The sequence below is a fragment of the Durio zibethinus genome, chromosome 11 (genome assembly GCF_047325235.1).
Source record: "Durio zibethinus cultivar Kanyao isolate XHJ-2024 chromosome 11, ASM4732523v1, whole genome shotgun sequence".
Taxonomy (NCBI): domain Eukaryota; kingdom Viridiplantae; phylum Streptophyta; class Magnoliopsida; order Malvales; family Malvaceae; genus Durio; species Durio zibethinus.
The window spans coordinates 15,365,268-15,384,455 of record NC_143172.1 but is presented as its reverse complement, the minus strand read 5'-3'; the positions used below and the strand labels follow the sequence as shown (position 1 = coordinate 15,384,455).

At 30.5% G+C, this 19,188-nt stretch overlaps 3 protein-coding genes across 4 annotated transcripts; 1 reads left to right on the top strand and 2 right to left on the bottom strand.

Moving 5' to 3' along the window:
- Nucleotides 1-2,930: 2,930 nt before the first annotated feature.
- On the top strand, nt 2,931-5,562 carry LOC111291056 (small ribosomal subunit protein eS7). Its single transcript, XM_022882603.2, has 6 exons — nt 2,931-3,006; nt 3,989-4,072; nt 4,171-4,244; nt 4,332-4,455; nt 4,870-5,052; nt 5,282-5,562. The coding sequence occupies exons 2-6, from the start codon at nt 3,998-4,000 to the stop codon at nt 5,399-5,401; spliced, it is 576 nt and encodes a 191-aa protein (XP_022738338.2). The 5' UTR covers nt 2,931-3,006; nt 3,989-3,997; the 3' UTR covers nt 5,402-5,562.
- A 1,900-nt stretch (nt 5,563-7,462) lies between these two features.
- On the bottom strand, nt 7,463-12,719 carry LOC111289996 (uncharacterized). 2 transcript variants are annotated; one of them, XM_022881382.2, is made up of 10 exons: nt 12,542-12,719; nt 11,175-11,270; nt 9,402-9,486; nt 9,018-9,139; nt 8,599-8,623; nt 8,436-8,519; nt 8,283-8,312; nt 8,085-8,190; nt 7,866-7,930; nt 7,463-7,724 (listed from the first exon to the last, which is right to left on the bottom strand). In XM_022881382.2, the coding sequence occupies exons 1-9, from the start codon at nt 12,641-12,643 to the stop codon at nt 7,867-7,869; spliced, it is 714 nt and encodes a 237-aa protein (XP_022737117.2). In that variant the 5' UTR covers nt 12,644-12,719; the 3' UTR covers nt 7,463-7,724; nt 7,866. The 2 variants fall into 2 exon arrangements, with proteins under 2 accessions (XP_022737117.2, XP_022737116.2); XM_022881381.2 differs by having other exon boundaries at nt 7,463-7,727; nt 12,542-12,718.
- Nucleotides 12,720-14,757: 2,038 nt separating this feature from the next.
- On the bottom strand, nt 14,758-18,937 carry LOC111290601 (cysteine-rich receptor-like protein kinase 10). Its single transcript, XM_022881978.2, has 5 exons — nt 18,596-18,937; nt 16,740-16,950; nt 16,387-16,624; nt 16,084-16,234; nt 14,758-15,316 (listed from the first exon to the last, which is right to left on the bottom strand). The coding sequence occupies exons 1-5, from the start codon at nt 18,794-18,796 to the stop codon at nt 14,945-14,947; spliced, it is 1,173 nt and encodes a 390-aa protein (XP_022737713.2). The 5' UTR covers nt 18,797-18,937; the 3' UTR covers nt 14,758-14,944.
- Nucleotides 18,938-19,188: the final 251 nt, after the last annotated feature.

Here is a 19,188-nt window from a genome sequence, read left to right as displayed (position 1 = left end):
AACTGTGGAGATGAATGGCAAAATGATTGTTAGTGGCAAACCTTTTTTTATTGCAATAACTTAAAGGAAAGAAGATAGGAGAGCCAAGTTATAGGTATGTTCTTTTGATATTTTCTTTGAGCCTTAACCAAACTACAATGGGGGCAAACAGATGGTTTTCATTCTTTGGTATGCTAAAGAGGAACCATTGATTTTTTTTTTTAACTATAACAAGTGAAAATGTTTTAATGATATGTAATTGGTTTTTTTTTTATACAAAGATTTGAATTACATAACAAAATAATTATTTCTTATCTATAACAATTGCTTATTTATTCTCTCTCTTTTGTATTTCAAATGCACACAAATTTGACATGCATGTTCATTGAGCAAAGTGTGACCTTATATATTATAAATATACTATATAGGCAAAAGTCAAAATTTGAGATTCGTGTAATAACAATGATTATATTACCCCCCAACATAAAAAGATGATTCAAGAATGGCAATTGAACACTTTCTTTGTGTTCCCCTCCGTTTGTCAAGTTAATACTAGTTTTGTAGAACTAAAAGCCCATATGCCAACAGTTGAATTATGGCCATAATCAACAAATTGCATATTGGTAATTCATAGATATTATTTGAGTTGATCCAAGCTATTTCTAAACTCAATCTATGCCTTAATAGTGGTTATGCTTTGCCTTGTTGTTTTTCTTTTTTAGACTTTTGTCTGGTTTTTCACTTTTCTTTTCTTTGGTGAAAGTCTTGTTCTACACTGTTAGCAAAGGAAAATGATTAAATTCAATTCATAAATTTCTTTTACTATGGTCCTTTCAAGTTAACGTATTTTCTGTTGCATGCTCATGCTTTTTTGTTAGTTATGTCTATGTAAAATTATCGATAGGACTAGGGCTAGTATTTGTTTTTACAAATTGATTCTCAAGTTGTTTGTTTGTTTTTAATATTTGTTACTCTCATGGATTAAGGTAATGTTTGGTGCATAAAATGATGAATAAGATAGAATAATAATCATCCTATAGAATAATAATCATCCTATATATGTTTAGTTTGTATTTAAAAAACAAGAATATGATTGCAAGGAGGATTAATCATTCTCTTGATATAGGATTATTCAATCCTCTCAAAATTGATAGGATTATTTTTAATCCATGGGATTAAATTTATATGTCTTATTATACCCTTAAAAATTATATTAATAATTTAAATTGTATAAACTTTGAAAAAAGATAATTTTGACAAATAAATATATTATCCTATCTTAACCCGTGCACAAATTAAATATAAGATAAGATGACAATATGTAATCTAATTCTGTTTATAATATCATCTTATCCTAATCTATCATAATTTTATACATCAAACACATCTTAAGTTCATAAGTACTTAATTAGGGTGCTTTAGTGTCTCTAAATGCTCCAATGAAAATAATGTTTGTTATGCAAAACTTCAAATAGCTATGGACTTTCACTTATATACTATCCCTATGTTCCAAATTTCTAATTGTGAGGGATTTCATAACAATGTTTTATGTATATCAAGTGCTTAGGGCTTTAGAAACAGCATGGATATTGAATTTCCTCTTATATAGCATGTTATCTTTAATCAAAAAAAATTTTGAATATGTTGTTTCAAAAACTTTGCACAATAACAAAAAAATTTCACAATGATCAATTTTCTATTAGACCAAAATCTTCTTTAAATTTGAAAAATTTTAGTGCCTTAAATATAGATTATTTGTTATATGTATTATTTGTTATAAGGTAAATTATATGGTAAATTACATAACAATTTGCTTGGAGACATAATTATTGTTATTTATTTCAATTATATATTGTTTTTTCTTTGTTTAATTGAATTTTTTATTCAATAAAAAGTTCCCAGCTAAAAAAATAAAAATTGAATCAGTGTCCAAAAAAATCCAAATAATCAATACGAACCAATCTGAATTTATAGGGATCGAGTTTTCCTAAATATTCCTTTTATACATATCGGATACAAATCATAAAATAAAATATCTGTATAAATCGAATTGGATAAAAAAATTAAATATGCAAACCAATATGATCCTGTATCACCCCTAGTTTTACATTGTCAACAGTAAAAATCAAGTTTAAAGTTCTCTAGAAAAAAATCTAGAATGTATTTGTTTAGTTTTTTATTTAGTGAGATTCTTTAATTGTTTCTTTAATTATTGTTTAACTCTAATTTTAATTAAAAAAGAATTTTATATATAATAAAGACTTTTCTAATAGTTTATAGTTTTTTTTTTCACCACATTAAAGGATCTCTCACATAAATTTTATATGTTTTATTTTTTTTTTACATTGTTGATTATTAATTATTATTTATTTGTTATGGATTTATTATAATAAATTGTTGTCACATTATTATGTTTTGTCTCTTCAAATCCGATAATTGAAATAAATTATTTTAAAAAAATAACTATTAATATTAGAAAAATGTTAAACAATATCTAATGATATTGATTAAAACGATATTTAAGGAAAGAAATATATAATTAATGTAATTTTTTGAATTTAGTGAAACTAATACATCAAATATAAAAACTATGTTTTAAATAATAATTTAATTATTTTTAATAAGTCGGAGCCGTAATATTAAGGAAAAATTTAAAAGTATGTTATATAATTGTTTTATTAGTAATTCGACTAAAAATAACTTTTAATAAAAAACTTGTCGGGGCAAGGGTACAGGATATGAGAATATTAGAAACTTCTGGATTCTCGACGACAGGACTTATTGGTGATATCAAGCCCAACTTAAGCCTTGAGGTTGTAGATCTTTCCAACCCAAACCCATACTTGACCTAATCTCATAATTTTGAAGCCCATAATCCAAAACCCAAACTTAAAAGCTTCAATGTAACGCTATAAATTATCTACTTCCGCTGAAACCTAGGGTTTTTACTCATCCGCCAAATTGTGGAGAGAGCGCCTCTTTCACTTTCTTGTCTCTCGTCTCTTCCATTTTTGGCTTGTCTTTCAGGTATCACTTTTCATTTTCCTATTACCTGTTTGGTTGCCTAGAAACTGCTCTAAAAGGAAAGAGAATGGAGATATTTCTCTTTGTTTTTTTTTTTTTTCGTTTCTTTCGGTTCTCATAAAACGAAACAGAGTGATAGGGCTTTTGGACGTTTTATTACTGTTATCATTGAAAGATATGCTAATTTTCTGTGGTCTGTTTGTATGCTAAGAAAATTTTAGCGTAGGGGAAAAGAAATTTTGTTATGATCTGGTTCGGATGTTTCATTTTAATAATTTAATTTTGTTTCTAGACTTTCAACCATTAGGTTGAGGGTTATTTTTCTTTTATGATATATATATGAATTTATTACTTTCTGAGCTAATAAATGCTCTGTAGTCTGTCTAGTTTTGTTTGAATTTCTTTTAATACTTCTGCAATTCGTTGTTTTCACTCTTTGTGCGATAAAATGTGTGAAAGCCCTAAACTTTGTGTGTATGCAAATTTTTGTCTTGTAAATTACTATTGGAAACAATTACCAATCACTTAGATAACTGAGATTAATGTCAGTTTATGGATAATGTACTGGAGAAGTGACAGGTTGTGCCTTATTTATATTAAGAGTAATTGGTTTAAGACTATGATGTTCGACAAATACTTTTTTTTGTCTATTCAAGAATATGTTGCAAATCAGTGAAGGCATTTCAATTTGAAGTTTTTTTTTCATTTGCTTTCTAAGTTACCATAAAATTTGATCTTATTGAAAACTTTGTTAAGCATCAAACTTGTCATTGCTTCTTGAAATTGGTATAATGATTCTACTCATCATAAACTGAGTAATTGAACCAAAAGGTGAATCTTATCCTCTTTAATTGTTAGTGAAATTTGTATATGGATGGTACTTGATCTAATTTCTAGTTTAATCTGCTATGTAATTACACCTTGTTTGAAATTTCCTTTTCAATCTGCTAAATTCCTTTCAACTTTTATCCATCCCTCTATGCAGATCGTGAAGATGTATACATCAAGGAAGAAGATCCACAAAGATAAGGATGCCGAGCCAACAGAATTTGAGGAGTCAGTTGCCCAGGTTTTGAAATGCTCTTACGTTTGTTGCACTTGAAAAGTTCCTGAAAATGTGTAATCGTGGTTATGATTTCATTACCCGTGCATGTATGTTTGTAACAGGCATTTTTTGATTTGGAGAATACCAACCAGGATTTGAAAAGTGACCTCAAAGATCTCTATATTAATTCAGCCATGTAAGGATGATTCATTGGGATGTATTAATTATTAAGTCACTTATGTATTTGTCCATCATATGATTGATATAATTTGTTCGCATGCAGCCAAATTGATGTTTCTGGGAGCCGGAAAGCTGTTGTTATCCATGTCCCCTACAGATTGAGGAAAGCTTTTCGCAAGGTTCATGTTAAGCTTGTGAGGGAACTTGAAAAGAAGTTCAGTGGCAAGGTGAGGGAAGGACTAAGCTATTTCATTCTCCTTCAAATTTGTTCCCTCTCTAATGAAACAATGAGAGGAAGTGCAGCTTGAATGATAATTTGGGTGTGGTCTAGTTTACAATTTAAGTGCATTACCATTTGGTACAAAATTCAGTAACAATTTTAATTCACATGTATCACATAAGATGCTATCATCAGTGGCATTGTTCTTTTCCAGACTCTGATAAATTGCAGTTCTGCAGGGAACAAAAGAATTAATTATGTTTTATTGTATTACTCATAAATTTATGTTTCATTAATTCTGGCTTTACTGTTTTTCATAAAGTTCTATTTTGTACTTTAATGATGATTATTAATTGTTTTGATTGATATGCACATGTTCTTGATTTTATGTTTTAACTTAGTTTATATATATATATGATAGGATGTGATTCTTATTGCCACCCGGAGGATATTGAGGCCTCCAAAGAAAGGTTCTGCTGTTCAAAGGCCACGCAGCCGCACATTGACTGCTGTACATGAGGCAATGCTAGAAGATGTTGTCTTACCTGCTGAGATTGTTGGGAAGCGGATTAGATATAGGATTGATGGATCAAAGATAATGAAGGTACAATAGTGCTTCCATTTAATTAAAAATACTAATACTAGAATTAGGTTGCTAAATGTTTATGAAAAAGTCTTGGGTGATGAGTGAAAGAATTGCGTTCTTGTGAAATTTTACATATATTGTGTTCAACACCAATTTGTCTTGTTAATCATGATAGTTTTCATCTTTCATAGATAATAAATTTTACATACGATGGGTTCGTTCATTCTTTGCCACCCTTCTTGGGCAGGTCTTTTTGGACCCCAAGGAACGTAACAACACTGAATATAAGCTCGAGACGTTTTCTGCAGTTTACCGGAAGCTTGCTGGAAAGGATGTTGTGTTTGAGTTCCCGGTTACTGAGGCATAGATTAGTCCTTTTTAATTGTTGTGACACCTTCTGTCCAAGTCTTGTTTCCTGGAAAACTGCTTTTTTTGGGAGTATTTAAAATTTTGACATTTATGAGTTGGTAATCAAACATAGAATTGTCATGATGGATTTATTTTCTTTATTATGACTAGTTTATGCTATTTGGTATGCATTAAATGGCGTAGGATTAAGAGTGTTTAAAGGTTTTTTTGATGGTTCACAATTTGAATTCACATTCCTGTTTCTTCTCGTTGTTTTTGATGTAAAAGATGGATTTATAGTTATGTTTAACGATATCTTGTCCTCCTTTCGGACAAGGCACGTTGAATTAACCAAAAACTAAGAAACCACCTGGACTAGATTAGGCTTGTCTTACAAGATTAACAAAATGTTCCAACAATCTACATGACTTGTGTTTTGTATGGAATAATTTATTGCTCTATGCAATTGCAGGAACAGAGAGCAGGTTCTAGTTGCTGAGATTTATTTCCATAATTCCGTTTTACTGCTGAGTTTTATTGGATGGTAATTTAGGGTGTTTGGTAAATCATTTAAAATCTTCGAACTGTGATGGGAGGATTAAGTACATTCTATTTTTTCTCTATACCTCCTTTTTGTTTTAAAATTTTTTGAAAATGAAATTACTTAAAATTTTTTTTTCAAGTTTTCAAATCTCCGCTAACTACTTTGGCAGCCTGAGAAGTGAAATTTTATGAAGAATTATAAAAAGAAAAATTATTAAAATTATCTACAAACTAATATAATAAAAAAGTTATTAGAAAGAATCATAAAATTTAAAATTAATAAAAAAGGTTATATTTATTATTTTGGTTTTAAAGAAATAATAAAATCTTAGGAGTTTATAATTAAATATTTTATTTATTTTATGTTACAAAGGATAATGGAAGAATTATTAGATTTGATTAATATAGAAGAATTAAAATTCCTTAAAATTATATAAGTAATAATATTGAATACTAAGTAATTTTGTTAAAATTTAATATATTAATTAGAAAAATTAATCATGATAAGTAAATAGAAAATTTTATTCAAAAAATTCAGTTTAATTAAAACTATTATAAAATTTTAATAATTGATATAAAAATTTTATTAAAAAATAATAAATTTTAAATTTATAAAAAAATTATATTTATTATTTTATCTTCAATTTAATTAAGACCTCATAAAATATTCTTCCTCTAAGATAAAAATAGTAAAAGTAAAACTTTTTTATTAATTTTAAAATTTAATATTTTTCTAATAACAACTTTTTTATTACACTTATTTATAAATAATTTTAACAAAATTCTCTTATTCATAATTTTTCACATTTTTGAGAAGTGTTATGATTTCTTAAAAATATATTTTTGAGAAGTATTATAATTTTTTAAAAATAGATTTTGAAAAGTTATAAAACTTATAAAAAAAGATATTGAAGTAATTTTATTTAAAATTTTTGAAAAAAAAAAGTGTAAAAAGAAAAAATAGAGATGTATTTAAATTTTCCCTACAATGATTAGTTCTTTTCGATATGGACCATCGAGAGAAAAATTCATTTCATATAGAAGGCACAGAAGGTTAGTAATTCACGTATCAATTTGTGCATATTTCATGTCAAACACGTATATAACACAAAAATTATTACATTATAATTTGTCCGTAGTTTAAACATGAAAATTTTGTTATTTTAAGTCAAATTTATAAATTTTATTAAAATTTTAAATTATATTATTTTATATATTTTTATTATTTTGTATTATTTTATTATATATTGTTTAAAATTATCATGTTCGTCAGAATGGGAATTATTTGAGTGCATACTGCAGTTGTAAATTTTTAATGCTGCTAATTATTTATTCGCAACTGGCATCAAGTTGTTACGGGTTATGTTTGGTTTGTTAAGCTGATCTCGGGTATATTCATTTTAATCAATAATAATTCCTAACTGAAGATTTTTATTTGAAAACTGCAGGTTCAAATCTTGAAAAAAGTTGATGAATAATCGATGAGAGCTCCAGCTTTCATTTCCATGCAAATTAAAAGGGGAAAAAATAGAAAGGGTTGGACAAAAACATTGAATGATGATATATATTCATTGATACTAAAATATCAATATCGAAAAAAAAAATCAGTTTGCCTTTGTTTCTTCACTTTGGAGCTCATTTGAGCATGAACCTTCTGTGCAAGAAAAAGGGGGGAAAAAAAATGAGAAACTAAAATGAAAGAATTATAGGAACATCCCCTGTCCAAACTGAGGTGGCATTGGGAAAGTGAATGAGAGTGCAAACAGGCCAGTGTCTGGCGTTTCAGCAATTATAGCTTCCTGCTGAAAATCAGAGACATGGAAAGCAAGTCAGCATCTGATGAAGCATGTAGACATTTAAACTGTCTATAAATGGAGTATAAAATCATGCATAGATGAAAAGCTGATTGAACTCAATGAGACCATGGAAGCAGAGTTTACCTCAAGACAATATTACAAGACCAAGATACATTGCTCCACAAAGAAATAAGAATGATATTAAACCCCTGCCATAAGACTTTTTCGTTATTAAGGAGACAAAACAACCTAACAAGATTCAACAGTCTTGCTTGTCAAATTTTAACAACTAGGAAATAAAGTAATCTTCATGCATATTTCAGATTTTGACATTAATTGCTTCATAAAATTCAATATTCTCACCAGATGATACCCCAGCCAACGCCATTGCAAGGACAAGGACATACTTCTGCGAATTTTTCAGCATCACTAGAGTGAACTCTACGAGATATGAGATCATCATATATATCTGCAGCATCCAGTGTATGTCATACAAAATTAGTAATTATAAAGCAGACATTTAAATCACCAGATTCTATATTTCTTGCTCCAACACCATACCATAGACTGAAAACAAGCTGTTCATTACACCTGCAGTAAGCAATAGCACTTTTGTTGATCAAACTAAAAATGTGTTTTAAAAAAATGGACATTACAATCCAATTTCAGAAAAAAAAAAAAAAAGTTTGCAAAGAGAAAGACAGATCAATTTACCTATAAACAGAATTATGTACCGAAGTACATGAATCTTTGTTGTTTCTTGAAGAACCCAAACCACACCAAGGAAAAGAACAAACCCTGACATCTCAGTACATATGGATTAACATTACTCAGATGGTATATCAGCCAGATTTATTCAAGCTATCAAAAGACTTACCAATGCAAAGTCCTCTTAGTGTCCACTGACAGAACAACAAAAGATAATCAAGAGCCATACAAACACAGAATAATAATAATAATAATAGCATGAGAGAATGTATTGATGCAGTTGAAAGTAAAAGCAGGCTAAATGTTCACAAGAAGCTTTTTTTTTTTTTTTTTCTAATAGCAATGAAAAGACTACTTTGTTATCAATTAAAAAGGGTGCGCCTCTTTTCAGGGCTTTGTGATAATATCTCTATATTTTACATTCAATGTAGTTTTGGCTCCCTTTTATACTTTGAATTCTTGCATTCATATTCTAAAAGAACCAACCTAAATTCCAGATAAGCTGGAAAATGTGATCTAGCATATATGATCTACCGATGAAATATAAAAAAGCTAGAGAGGTCATTCTAGGTGTTTGTGAATACTTACATTTTTAGCTACACAGAGTACAACAAGTAGAGCAACAACTAAACATCCAGCAGCAATTCTTGCGGTCAAAAGATTTGTCGATGCTAGTATCAAAACCATTCCCCAGAAGGATGAACCAAGATCTGAAGTGTAACAACAAATATTAGTTCTGATATCAACACAGGCAACCTCATGAAGAGAAAATTGATAGTGAATCCAAGGTTTTTAAATTTTATATGGAGAACAGCATCATGAACATATTAATACATGGATGAATGAGACAATTCACCAACGCACAATGTCGAAAGGCTGTAATTGAAACGTAATTTTGACATAATTATGCATCTAAGAACATATGTGCCTGTATCTGTTTTTATGCAAGCAGTCAAGGAATAAAAAAGGTACATCCAGCTGGCAAGATTAGCCAGTATATGCCACCACGTGTTTGTGTGGTTCCACCTTCATCTGCATGAACCTGGATCCCTTCCACCTGCATATGAATTCCTCTTAGAAATTGGATTGCACATAAAAGAGAACATCTCAAGGTGATGCAATCAACAAAGCATTTCATTACTTGGAATTTGACTATTCCAGATGCACCATTGGGCACGGCAGTAAGCCAAATAAGTTGCTCAGGCAGCACTGTGGTTACAATTAGAAATGGGACTGATGGATCTAATTTTTTTTTTATTCATTGATCCTAAATGTAGCATGCAGGCATTATAAAATGAGATTCACAGATGCAAGGACCCATTACCATTTTACCAATTAAGTCTTTGGAAAGACAAAAGGAATTACCTGTCCTGTCAAATCAAACAACCATTACATGAAAACGAGAATGAAACTCAGTTTTTCATGTTTCCTCTATGTGAGTGAAATTCATCTCTATCTTCTAGCATTATGTGCTTGATTTAATTAACTGAGAAATGTAATGATTTATCTTACGTGATTGCTAGCTTACTGGAAGCACTTTAATTGATGATTAGACCCTAAATCTAAATATGATATAGATTAAACATTTCCTCTCATTGTTAAAATCATTCTTTAACATACTGAATTGCAAAACTGTGAATTGTGAATAATATAAACTCAACTCATGCCCAATTTCAAACCTTAACATGCATGGGACCATTTTGTATTATTACCACAAAGCTTTGATCCTTCAGGGACATATATGGTAAACATAAACATTGGTGACAAAATGTGCTTCTTTTGTCTTTTTTTTACCCTTTTTATTTCCTTATGAACAGTCGAGGGAGTTTTTCTTTTCTTTTTTCTTTTTAAAGTTAAGTTGGGTGAGGGAGAATTGAAATTAGGACCTCCTTTTTGGCAGTGAGGCATGGGTAACATTAGGCAATTGCCTTGGCTACAAAAAACTGTCCTACTAAATAATATGAGTCGAGTACATATCTCTAGATGTATTACTCTGATGCATAAATGACAGGGATTTACTCATGAAGTAAATGCTATATCTTTACTAAATAAAGTTGAGTAGCTCTACCAATTAAACTTGTAAGGTGTATAATTTCTCACAGACTGCTCAAAGAGATTGAGAATTCAGAGACACTAGCCCTGTAGAGTGGAGAGGATGGCTGACTCTCCAGTGGTTTTCTAACCATATACAATTTTACCAAGCAATACTTAAGTAGACAATAGAACTAGATATATTTCATAAAAAGTTACAGAAAAAATCAAGATGGTACACCATAGCCACAAGCACAGGATGTTGCTTAAACATAAAAATAATAATAATAAGAGAACTCATTGTTTAATCAATTAAGGAAATACAAAGACCCAAAAAAAAATTTTACTAGCATAAATTATGATCATGAATTTTGGGGAATAACATTGTTTGCGTCAAATTGATATCTATGCCTGTCGTCCTCTCTTAGCGATCAACTAAGTATTAATAAGGTTCAGTGAGTAAATTTCTCCACTTAACGACAGAAATCCAACATTAGGACTGGACGAAAATATTGCTTTACACAGCAAACTAAAGCCAATACACAATAAACATCAGCCTATAATTTACAGGAAAATGCTAATTACTAAGAAAGCATGTCATTGCAGTGACAAGGATTACTACATTGCTATCCAAAGCATTTATCTAACATTTACCAAAAAAATCATTAAATGAATTTTGCAAGATAGCATGCAGGAACACAAAGAAATACTTACATGACCACATGTGAGTTTACAAGCAATAGCATGGCTAGCCTCATGAAGGAATACAGTTACAAGCTTGAAAGGTCTCAGCAGTATCGTCCTCCATAGCTACAAAGATCAAATAAAGATTTAAACCAAAAAGCAGAAAACAGAAGCAGACATACCTAGAAATTTCAGCAGGCTTGATAATTAATTAAAAGATAATTTTAGCAGGCTTTATGGACTGTCTCTTTTGTCTTAACATCAATAAACTTTAATGAGCCAATTCCACATTTAAATTGGCTGAGCTGTAGCACAATTAGGGGTGTAAATGATACATTAGTACTCGTAAGCTACACGGGTTCGATTCGAAAAAAATTCGAATTCGGTTCGATTATTGTCGAGTCGAGTTCGAGCTCGAGTAGCTCGACTTATCGATCGAGCCGAATTCGAGTATTCTTATATCTGACTCGAGTAGCTCGCGAGCCTAATCGAGTTTTTATATTTAAATATATTTTTATTATTTTAATTAATAAAATATTTCGAATCTGAGTTCGAGTTCGAGCATGAATAATCGAACTCTTGTCGAGCATACGAATCGAGCTTATTTTTACATATTAATCGAGCGAGCTCGAGTAGCTCGAATTCGATCACGAATCGAGCTCGAGCCGAGTATCGAGCCCCGAGTTGTGAGTCGAGCTCGAGCTCGAGCTTCTCACTATTCGACTCGGCTCGGCTCGTTTACAGCCCTAAGCACAATTGAAACAGGATCAACTGTAGTCTATAGCTTGGATCTAAAATTACCAAATTAGTAGCACCATACATTAGAATCAATAAATTGTTGTCTTTGAGGATTGATATGTAGGCTTCCACCACACTAAAGGTTCCAATTCCAAGCAGACAGAATTTATTTTCCCCAAATGGCTTTTAAGTCAAAAGTGAAACCCAATTTTAAAGTGAAACTCAATTTTATATCCCTTAAACCCACAGTTATAACTTGTCGATAAGCTCAAATTGACTCCAATTACCAGAAAGAGCAGTAACCTTGAGTAACCAGAAGCAGTTGCTTTCAACAAAATGAACATTCAAAATTATAAATCACCTACAAATAAATATTCATCTGCTTTTAGTAATGTACTAAGTAACCACTTTACTCCAAATAAGCAAAAACTTCCCTGGATAAAAACAAAACCGCTTGAACCCTCAAGAATTCCCATTTCAAAAAGAAGCAACTATTACCCAGATCACTCAATGTTCCTACTTTTAACTACCGCAAATTATAACCCCAAAGAAGACACCCAATTGGCATTTGCTTATGAGATACGAAAAAAGAAAAGTGGCATAGATTTGGTAAAGAAGAAGAAGAAGAAGAAGAAAAGCTGAGAGAGGGGGAAATGTACCGCAAGTATAACAACAGTGCAGACAGCGACAGTGATAAGAAAGACTACTTGTTCATGGTTGCAGCAGTTTTTAAGTTCCCAGTTGGGTTTCAGTTTCATCATCTCTTTGTTACTTAGAAACGAGAATGACCCAACAACTGGATTTTCTTATTTAAGAGAAAGAAAAAAAAAAAAAAAAGAGAGTTTGTAAAGTGTCTTTTTATATATTTTTAAAAAGAACTTGAAATCTTGCAGCTTGTCTTTGACGGGCTGAAATGATATTTGAAACTTATAAATAGTTTTTTTTTTTTTTTTTAAATGAAAGGTAAGTAGGAATTCGAATGAATAATAATAAATTTAAAGTTTAAATGCATTTCATTTGAGATTTAGCATTGGACATTGTAATATCCGACATTCCGATTATTCTAATTTCAAAATTTGTGACTCTTGTTGTAAAACAATTTATTTGAGGGTTTTAAAATCAATTGAATTTTATAAATATTTTCATTAATATTTATTTTAACACAATTTTATTTATAATCATTTGAAGAATTAAATTTTTTTGTTGTATTTAAAAAAAAATTTAAATGCAACCTTAAATTTTATCGATTTAAATATTTTATAACAAAATAATATTTTTAAAAATATATTTACACTTAATTTCAAAATTTATTATCCTTAAAAAATTTTTGAAAATATTTCACTTAAATTTCTTACTTTTTAATTAAATTACATTAGTCAGTCCCAAATATATAACATTCTCTCCTAAAAAAAAGTTGGTTGGTCACCAGTTACCAATAAGTTGGCTTTGCAATGCTCCAAGTTTCTGTTTCTAAAACTTGCAGAAAGCATAAAGTATATTTAATTGTATCATACAATTAATTAATCAATAAAAGTTATAAGTGCAGATTTCACTTAATATTTAGTAAATTTTAATTAATTAATCACTAATATAATTATTATAAGTGATGTAAAGATGTCCTCCCAAAAATAAAAAGTAAAACACCTTTACAAGTTTTCCTTTGTTGATTTTCTTTTTCCAGTGATCCAAAAAGTTATTCATAACCTTTAAATAGAGGAAGCCTTTTTTTTTTTTTTATTTACAAAAAGTACTTAATTTTTTATGGAGTAATAAAAAGTTCTATGTCTAATACATTTATTGTGGAATGAAATATTTATAATTTTATTTTTAAAAGAAATTATTTCATTATATTCATAATAAAATTTTTAGACTCAATAAAATTAAAGGATTGATAAGTATTTTCATAAAATATATTTTTATATATTAAAAAAATTGCTTAATCACAAATATCAACTCTTTAATTTTATTGAAGTTTATAATTTCTATCATGATTGGTGATGGTTTAGTTAAATAAACTATTTTAAAAATTTTCTTATAAAAAGGCATCTTATGAAAATAGAATAAGACAAACAAGTAAAGATTGCATGGCCGCATCATGTGCAGTGCTGCTTTCTGGAGCCACCTCTGTCTTGACTTTTGAGCTCAAATTTTGAATATTGAAGACGCCACCCCTTCAAAACTGTCAAAGATTTAAAAAAAAAAAAAAATTGAAAGGACAGTGATAGAGGCCATGTTTAGCAGGCAAGTGGGGTGGATTTATTGGTTACTGCACTTGACAATCAATCTTCATTCTTTATTTCACTTTTGTCCGTTTCTGCTTTCGTCTTGTCTTGAATTAATTAACGAAATAAATAAAGGGAAAGAGAAATCCAAATCAAAATCAAAATCTACTTAGATATGTTTAATAAGCCTTTATCACCTCAACCGAAATTCCACACAGATGGCTTAATCCGACAATACATATTTATTTTGCGTAAAATAATTATAATTTATGTATTTATATTCTAATTTTATATAAAAATTATATGATATAATTCATATTGATATAAAAAATAAATTTTTTTAATTTTATTATACTTTATAATTTTTACAAAATCTTTAAAATATCATCTTCATATTTTTTTTTTATTTATAATTGTTTTTATCGTGTCATCCAGTTGTATGTTATATTGTCAGCTCAAACCTTCATTGGATATGGCACAATCCAGCAGCGGGTGATGGGTGTTGATGGCTCTCTTGGCTTGACCCTAACTGGGCCCTTTTCTCTTGTGGCATTCGCACCCGCTTGGACACAACTCGTAACCACCTAGAAAACAGTCCATACAATTTCCACCCATTCCAATCAGCAGCAAAATAATAAATAAACAAATAAAAATCAACAACAACAATATAAACCCATTCCAACAAGAAAACATAATTTCCATTCTTTCTCCGCGCTAGCTCAGCTTAGAAATTTAACATCATATAAGTAGAACAAATAAGATGATATTAACATGAAATCATATAAAAATATGCTTTACATGAGATTACCAGTGCTATATTTGCACTGAACTATGAGTAGCTTATCTACCCTCATCAATAGAAGAATATGATATAGAATTTCTAGAATAATCTTCAACAAAACTATTGCTGCCGGAAGCCCTTGTTACACCGGTGTTCATGCTCCTAGCATTAGTATTAGTAAAAGCAGAAGCAGAGGTTGTTGTCCACTGTTCTACACGGCCTCGAATTGCAGGTTCACCTGGTCTTGGCAGAGTAAATGAATCACTTGAAAGCATCAGATTAACAGAGTTCATGTCCGGCCTCTTGGCAACATTCTGTTGACAACATAACAAACCTAGCTGAATGCACATTGCTGCCTCATCACCATTGTAATTCTCAAGGGACGGATCCACTAAATCCAATGACTTTCCTCCTTGAAAGAGCAGCCATGCCTGTATAAGAAAGCAAGAAAATTCTCAGGATTAAACTTACAACTTATAGATTCTACATTCCTAGTATGGTACCTTTTTAGGCTTAGATCCAAAAATCCAAGTAGAACCTTCTAAGGAGTAGTAAATTTTACAGCACCTCATATCAGATTTTATCTCACCACTAAGTAAATAGCAATAAGATTTAAGCTTTCTCAATTCCAACAATAAGAGGTTATATTAAAGATGTGAAATGTCTAGAAGATTAGAAAACATCAAATGCCAGATACATATGGCATATCTATCCAATATGGGTAACAAACGATATTGATTCACACTACTGAAGAGACAGATGAAAGTAGCAAATAATGTGTAAGAAACTGGTGGCACTGCCAACGTCTAAGGGCTCCACTGCTCATGAATGTAGCTTGAGAAATGAACAATTATTTACATTAAAAATTAAAAAAAAAAAAAAACTTAGGATAAGTAGTATAAGTTCAACTAGAACTACTAGCAGGATAAAGAAAAGAATTAGAAGGTGTATGTACTAAAAATAAAATTTTTTCATATGCATGTAATTAAAAATTAACTAAATGACATGCAGTTACATTTATCTTCAATTCTTCATACTAAAATTTCAAAAATATTTGTAGGTTATTTATGATAGTACCAAATTAATGTTCCTATACGGGTAGGGCCACCTATCCACCTATACAGCAGAAGACTAATGCTAATTAAGTATAACAAGATTTGAGGATTTACAAACATGTTTGCCCATAAATTTAACTTACACAGTTCAGGAGGTCTGCTTTCTCTGAACCAAGATGGCTATCATGGTTCTTTCTCCCACTTACTATCTCCAAGACGACAACTCCATAGCTGAAAACATCTGTCTTCACAGACAAATAGCCATGCGAGGCATATTCAGGGGCCATGTAACCACTGCAGGCAATGAAAGGTTTTACTTATTTTTATCTTTCTTAGCCAACAATAAAATTAGCCCTGGATAAAACTTGAAAGAAATCCTAATACAATTAAAGTTGCAAGGATAATTACATAATACGATGGGAAAAGAAAGCAAAGAAACTACTCACTGTGTGCCAGAAATCCTAAAGGTATTTACATGAGTGTCATCCCCAGGGAAGAGCCTTGCCAAGCCAAAATCTGAGATTTTTGGATTCAATTGCTGATCCAACAATATATTACTGGCTTTAATGTCTATATGGATAATCCTTTCAGGGGCCTCCTCATGAAGGTAGAGAAGACCTCTTGCAATGCCCATGACTATCTTAAATCGGGTTGTCCAATCCAAGGATGAAGACTTATTCTTACCTGAGAAGTTTAATAGCAATTATGAGTCTTAATTTGCCAACGAGCCTATGAGAGTTGCAGTTTGTAAAACTTCCTTAGCAACAGAAGTGAATGCCACATTCAAAGGGATTCTTACCAAAGAGAAAGTAATCAAGGCTCTTATTTGGCAAATATTCATAAACAAGCATCTTCTCAGGTCCTTCCAAACAGCAACCCAACAGCATCACTAAGTTCTTGTGCTGGGTTTTCAATAAAAGTTTCACCTCGTTTGTGAATTGTTTAAGTCCCTGTTTCGAATTCAGTGAAAGCTTCTTGACAGCTACTTCTTGACCATTTGGCATCAAACCCTGTAATATAAGCTTGCAATGAGCAATAATTTCACAAGAGTCACAAATGACCAACCAGTCCCTTGCAATCAAAGCAAAACAAGAAGATAGCATATAATGCAAATTGAATATAAAACTAAAGTTTTTGACCAAAGGCATCCTAGTTGTTTAAGTGACAAGGTTGAATTAAAAGTGCAAGACTATTAATAGGCAAGATAACCAGAAACCAACAAAGGTGGCATTATGGTGTAGAGCTTCCATACTTAGCAGTATAGTATATGTGTTGGCGTATCAGCATATACATGCACACAAGGGCAACGGACTCCCCCAATCATCTCTTGGAATACAAAAAAAAATTTCCGTAACTCTAATAACATTGCAAAATATATCTTTTTGCAACATAAAATGTATTATATTGTAATTGGCTATTATAAACTATATTTTGCAACAAGAATGTAATATGTTATTATAAACTATATTTTGTGACATGAACATACTCAACTGTTGTTGCAAATACTTTTGCAACACTATCATTTGCAACACTATCATTTGCAGTACCTTGCAACAATTTATATGTTGTTACCAAAAACCTTTTTGCAACATAAGAAGTTAATGTTGCAATATGTGTTACAAATTACTTTTTGCAACAAAGGTATATTGTAAAATTGTTTGCAAATATTTTTTGTAACATGACAATTTGCAGCATTACATAAAAAATTTGTTGCTAATTATCAAATTTCTTGTAGTACACAAATTTAACTTAAATTATAACCCTGACATTGAATAGTATAATACACAAAATAAAGCCACAACAAATCATTTGAATTGTTATAAGAAAATTCTTAAAAAAATAAACTGGAATAACCTCAATTGAAATTTTAAAACAAAATTGCAGATTGTATGATTAAGATTTAAGAGTCTTCTTCAAAAGTTGTCTCCAATCTACAGTTGAGAAGCAAGGTTTTTATGGTTGTTTATTTATGTAAAATAGATTAATTTTCAACTACTTAAGAGAGAAAATTAATTTTACACATATAACGGATTCAAAAGCCTAAAGAAATTTTTAATATAGTTAAATATTATCTTTTTTTGGATAAATTGCATCCTTATTATCCAAAAGAAGCAGGGAATTACCTGCTAGCAATCAACGTTACAAAAACTTGTATGAACTAACCCTAAAAAATCCCCCAATGTTACAAATAAATTAATTTGTTAGAGGGGTTGTCAGGTATCCCTATTGATTAGTGAGAATTAGGTAACTTAAAATTTCACTTAAAAGATATAAAAAAAATATCAATATAAAAATTTAAATTTAACCTTTTGGGGCGAAATTATAAATTTCAACTGGTTTAAAATCAAATTCCATACAAATTAAAATTTTCATATGCATAAAAAATTTCAACCGGCCGTCCTTGGTAATAAACGCCAGCTCCAATCCAGCAAAGTGTAGCCCCGTGAAAAGACAACAAAAACACACACATTTCTAAACTGAAATATTCAATAGCTGAAATTTACCTAATCAGAATTTCAGAAATGCCCACTATAAATAAATAAATAAATATAAAAAATACAATTAACTGGACTAGCTAAAAGAGGTTTATTCATTTTTTTTAAAATAAAAATTCCAAACTTGACATCGACAGCCCAGTAAAGATCCGAAACGTACCTTGTAGACGGGACCGAAGCCACCATGACCGAGGCGATTAAGTTCAGAGAAAAAATTAGTAGCAATTTGGAGAGCACGAAGTTCGAAGAAAAGTCCGCGAGTGTCAAAGCTGTCGTCGGCTTCGTCTGCTCCTGCGGAGCCACTTCGTGCGGATTTGAGGCGATTTTCGATGCAAACAAAGAGTTTAGTCAAGAACCCCATGAAGGGGTGTGAGGGCCAGCAGGAATCTGGAGGGTCCTAGTCTAGGGTGGTTTGTACGGCAGAGGGGAGTAAGCATAAAGAAGAACAAAGAAAGAAGAAACGTTGGCTTGTGCCGCGTTGTTGTTTTGGTACGAGTAATTCGCTTGGTTTTTAATCAAGGAAGGAATTGACAAGAAATTTTAGTTTTGACTCGCATGTGAAACAATTACTAGTTTACTTCCAAAAGGATCTTTGAATTTGGTTTGAAAAATTCGCGTTTGAAAGCGGCAGGCTTTTTCTATTTTTGCCATGCTTTTTCTCTATTTTAACTCTTTAAGTTTTTCTATATTTTAATTTTAAACCTTTTTTTCTAAATATTAATTTTTATACTCTTTAATATGTCATATAATTAA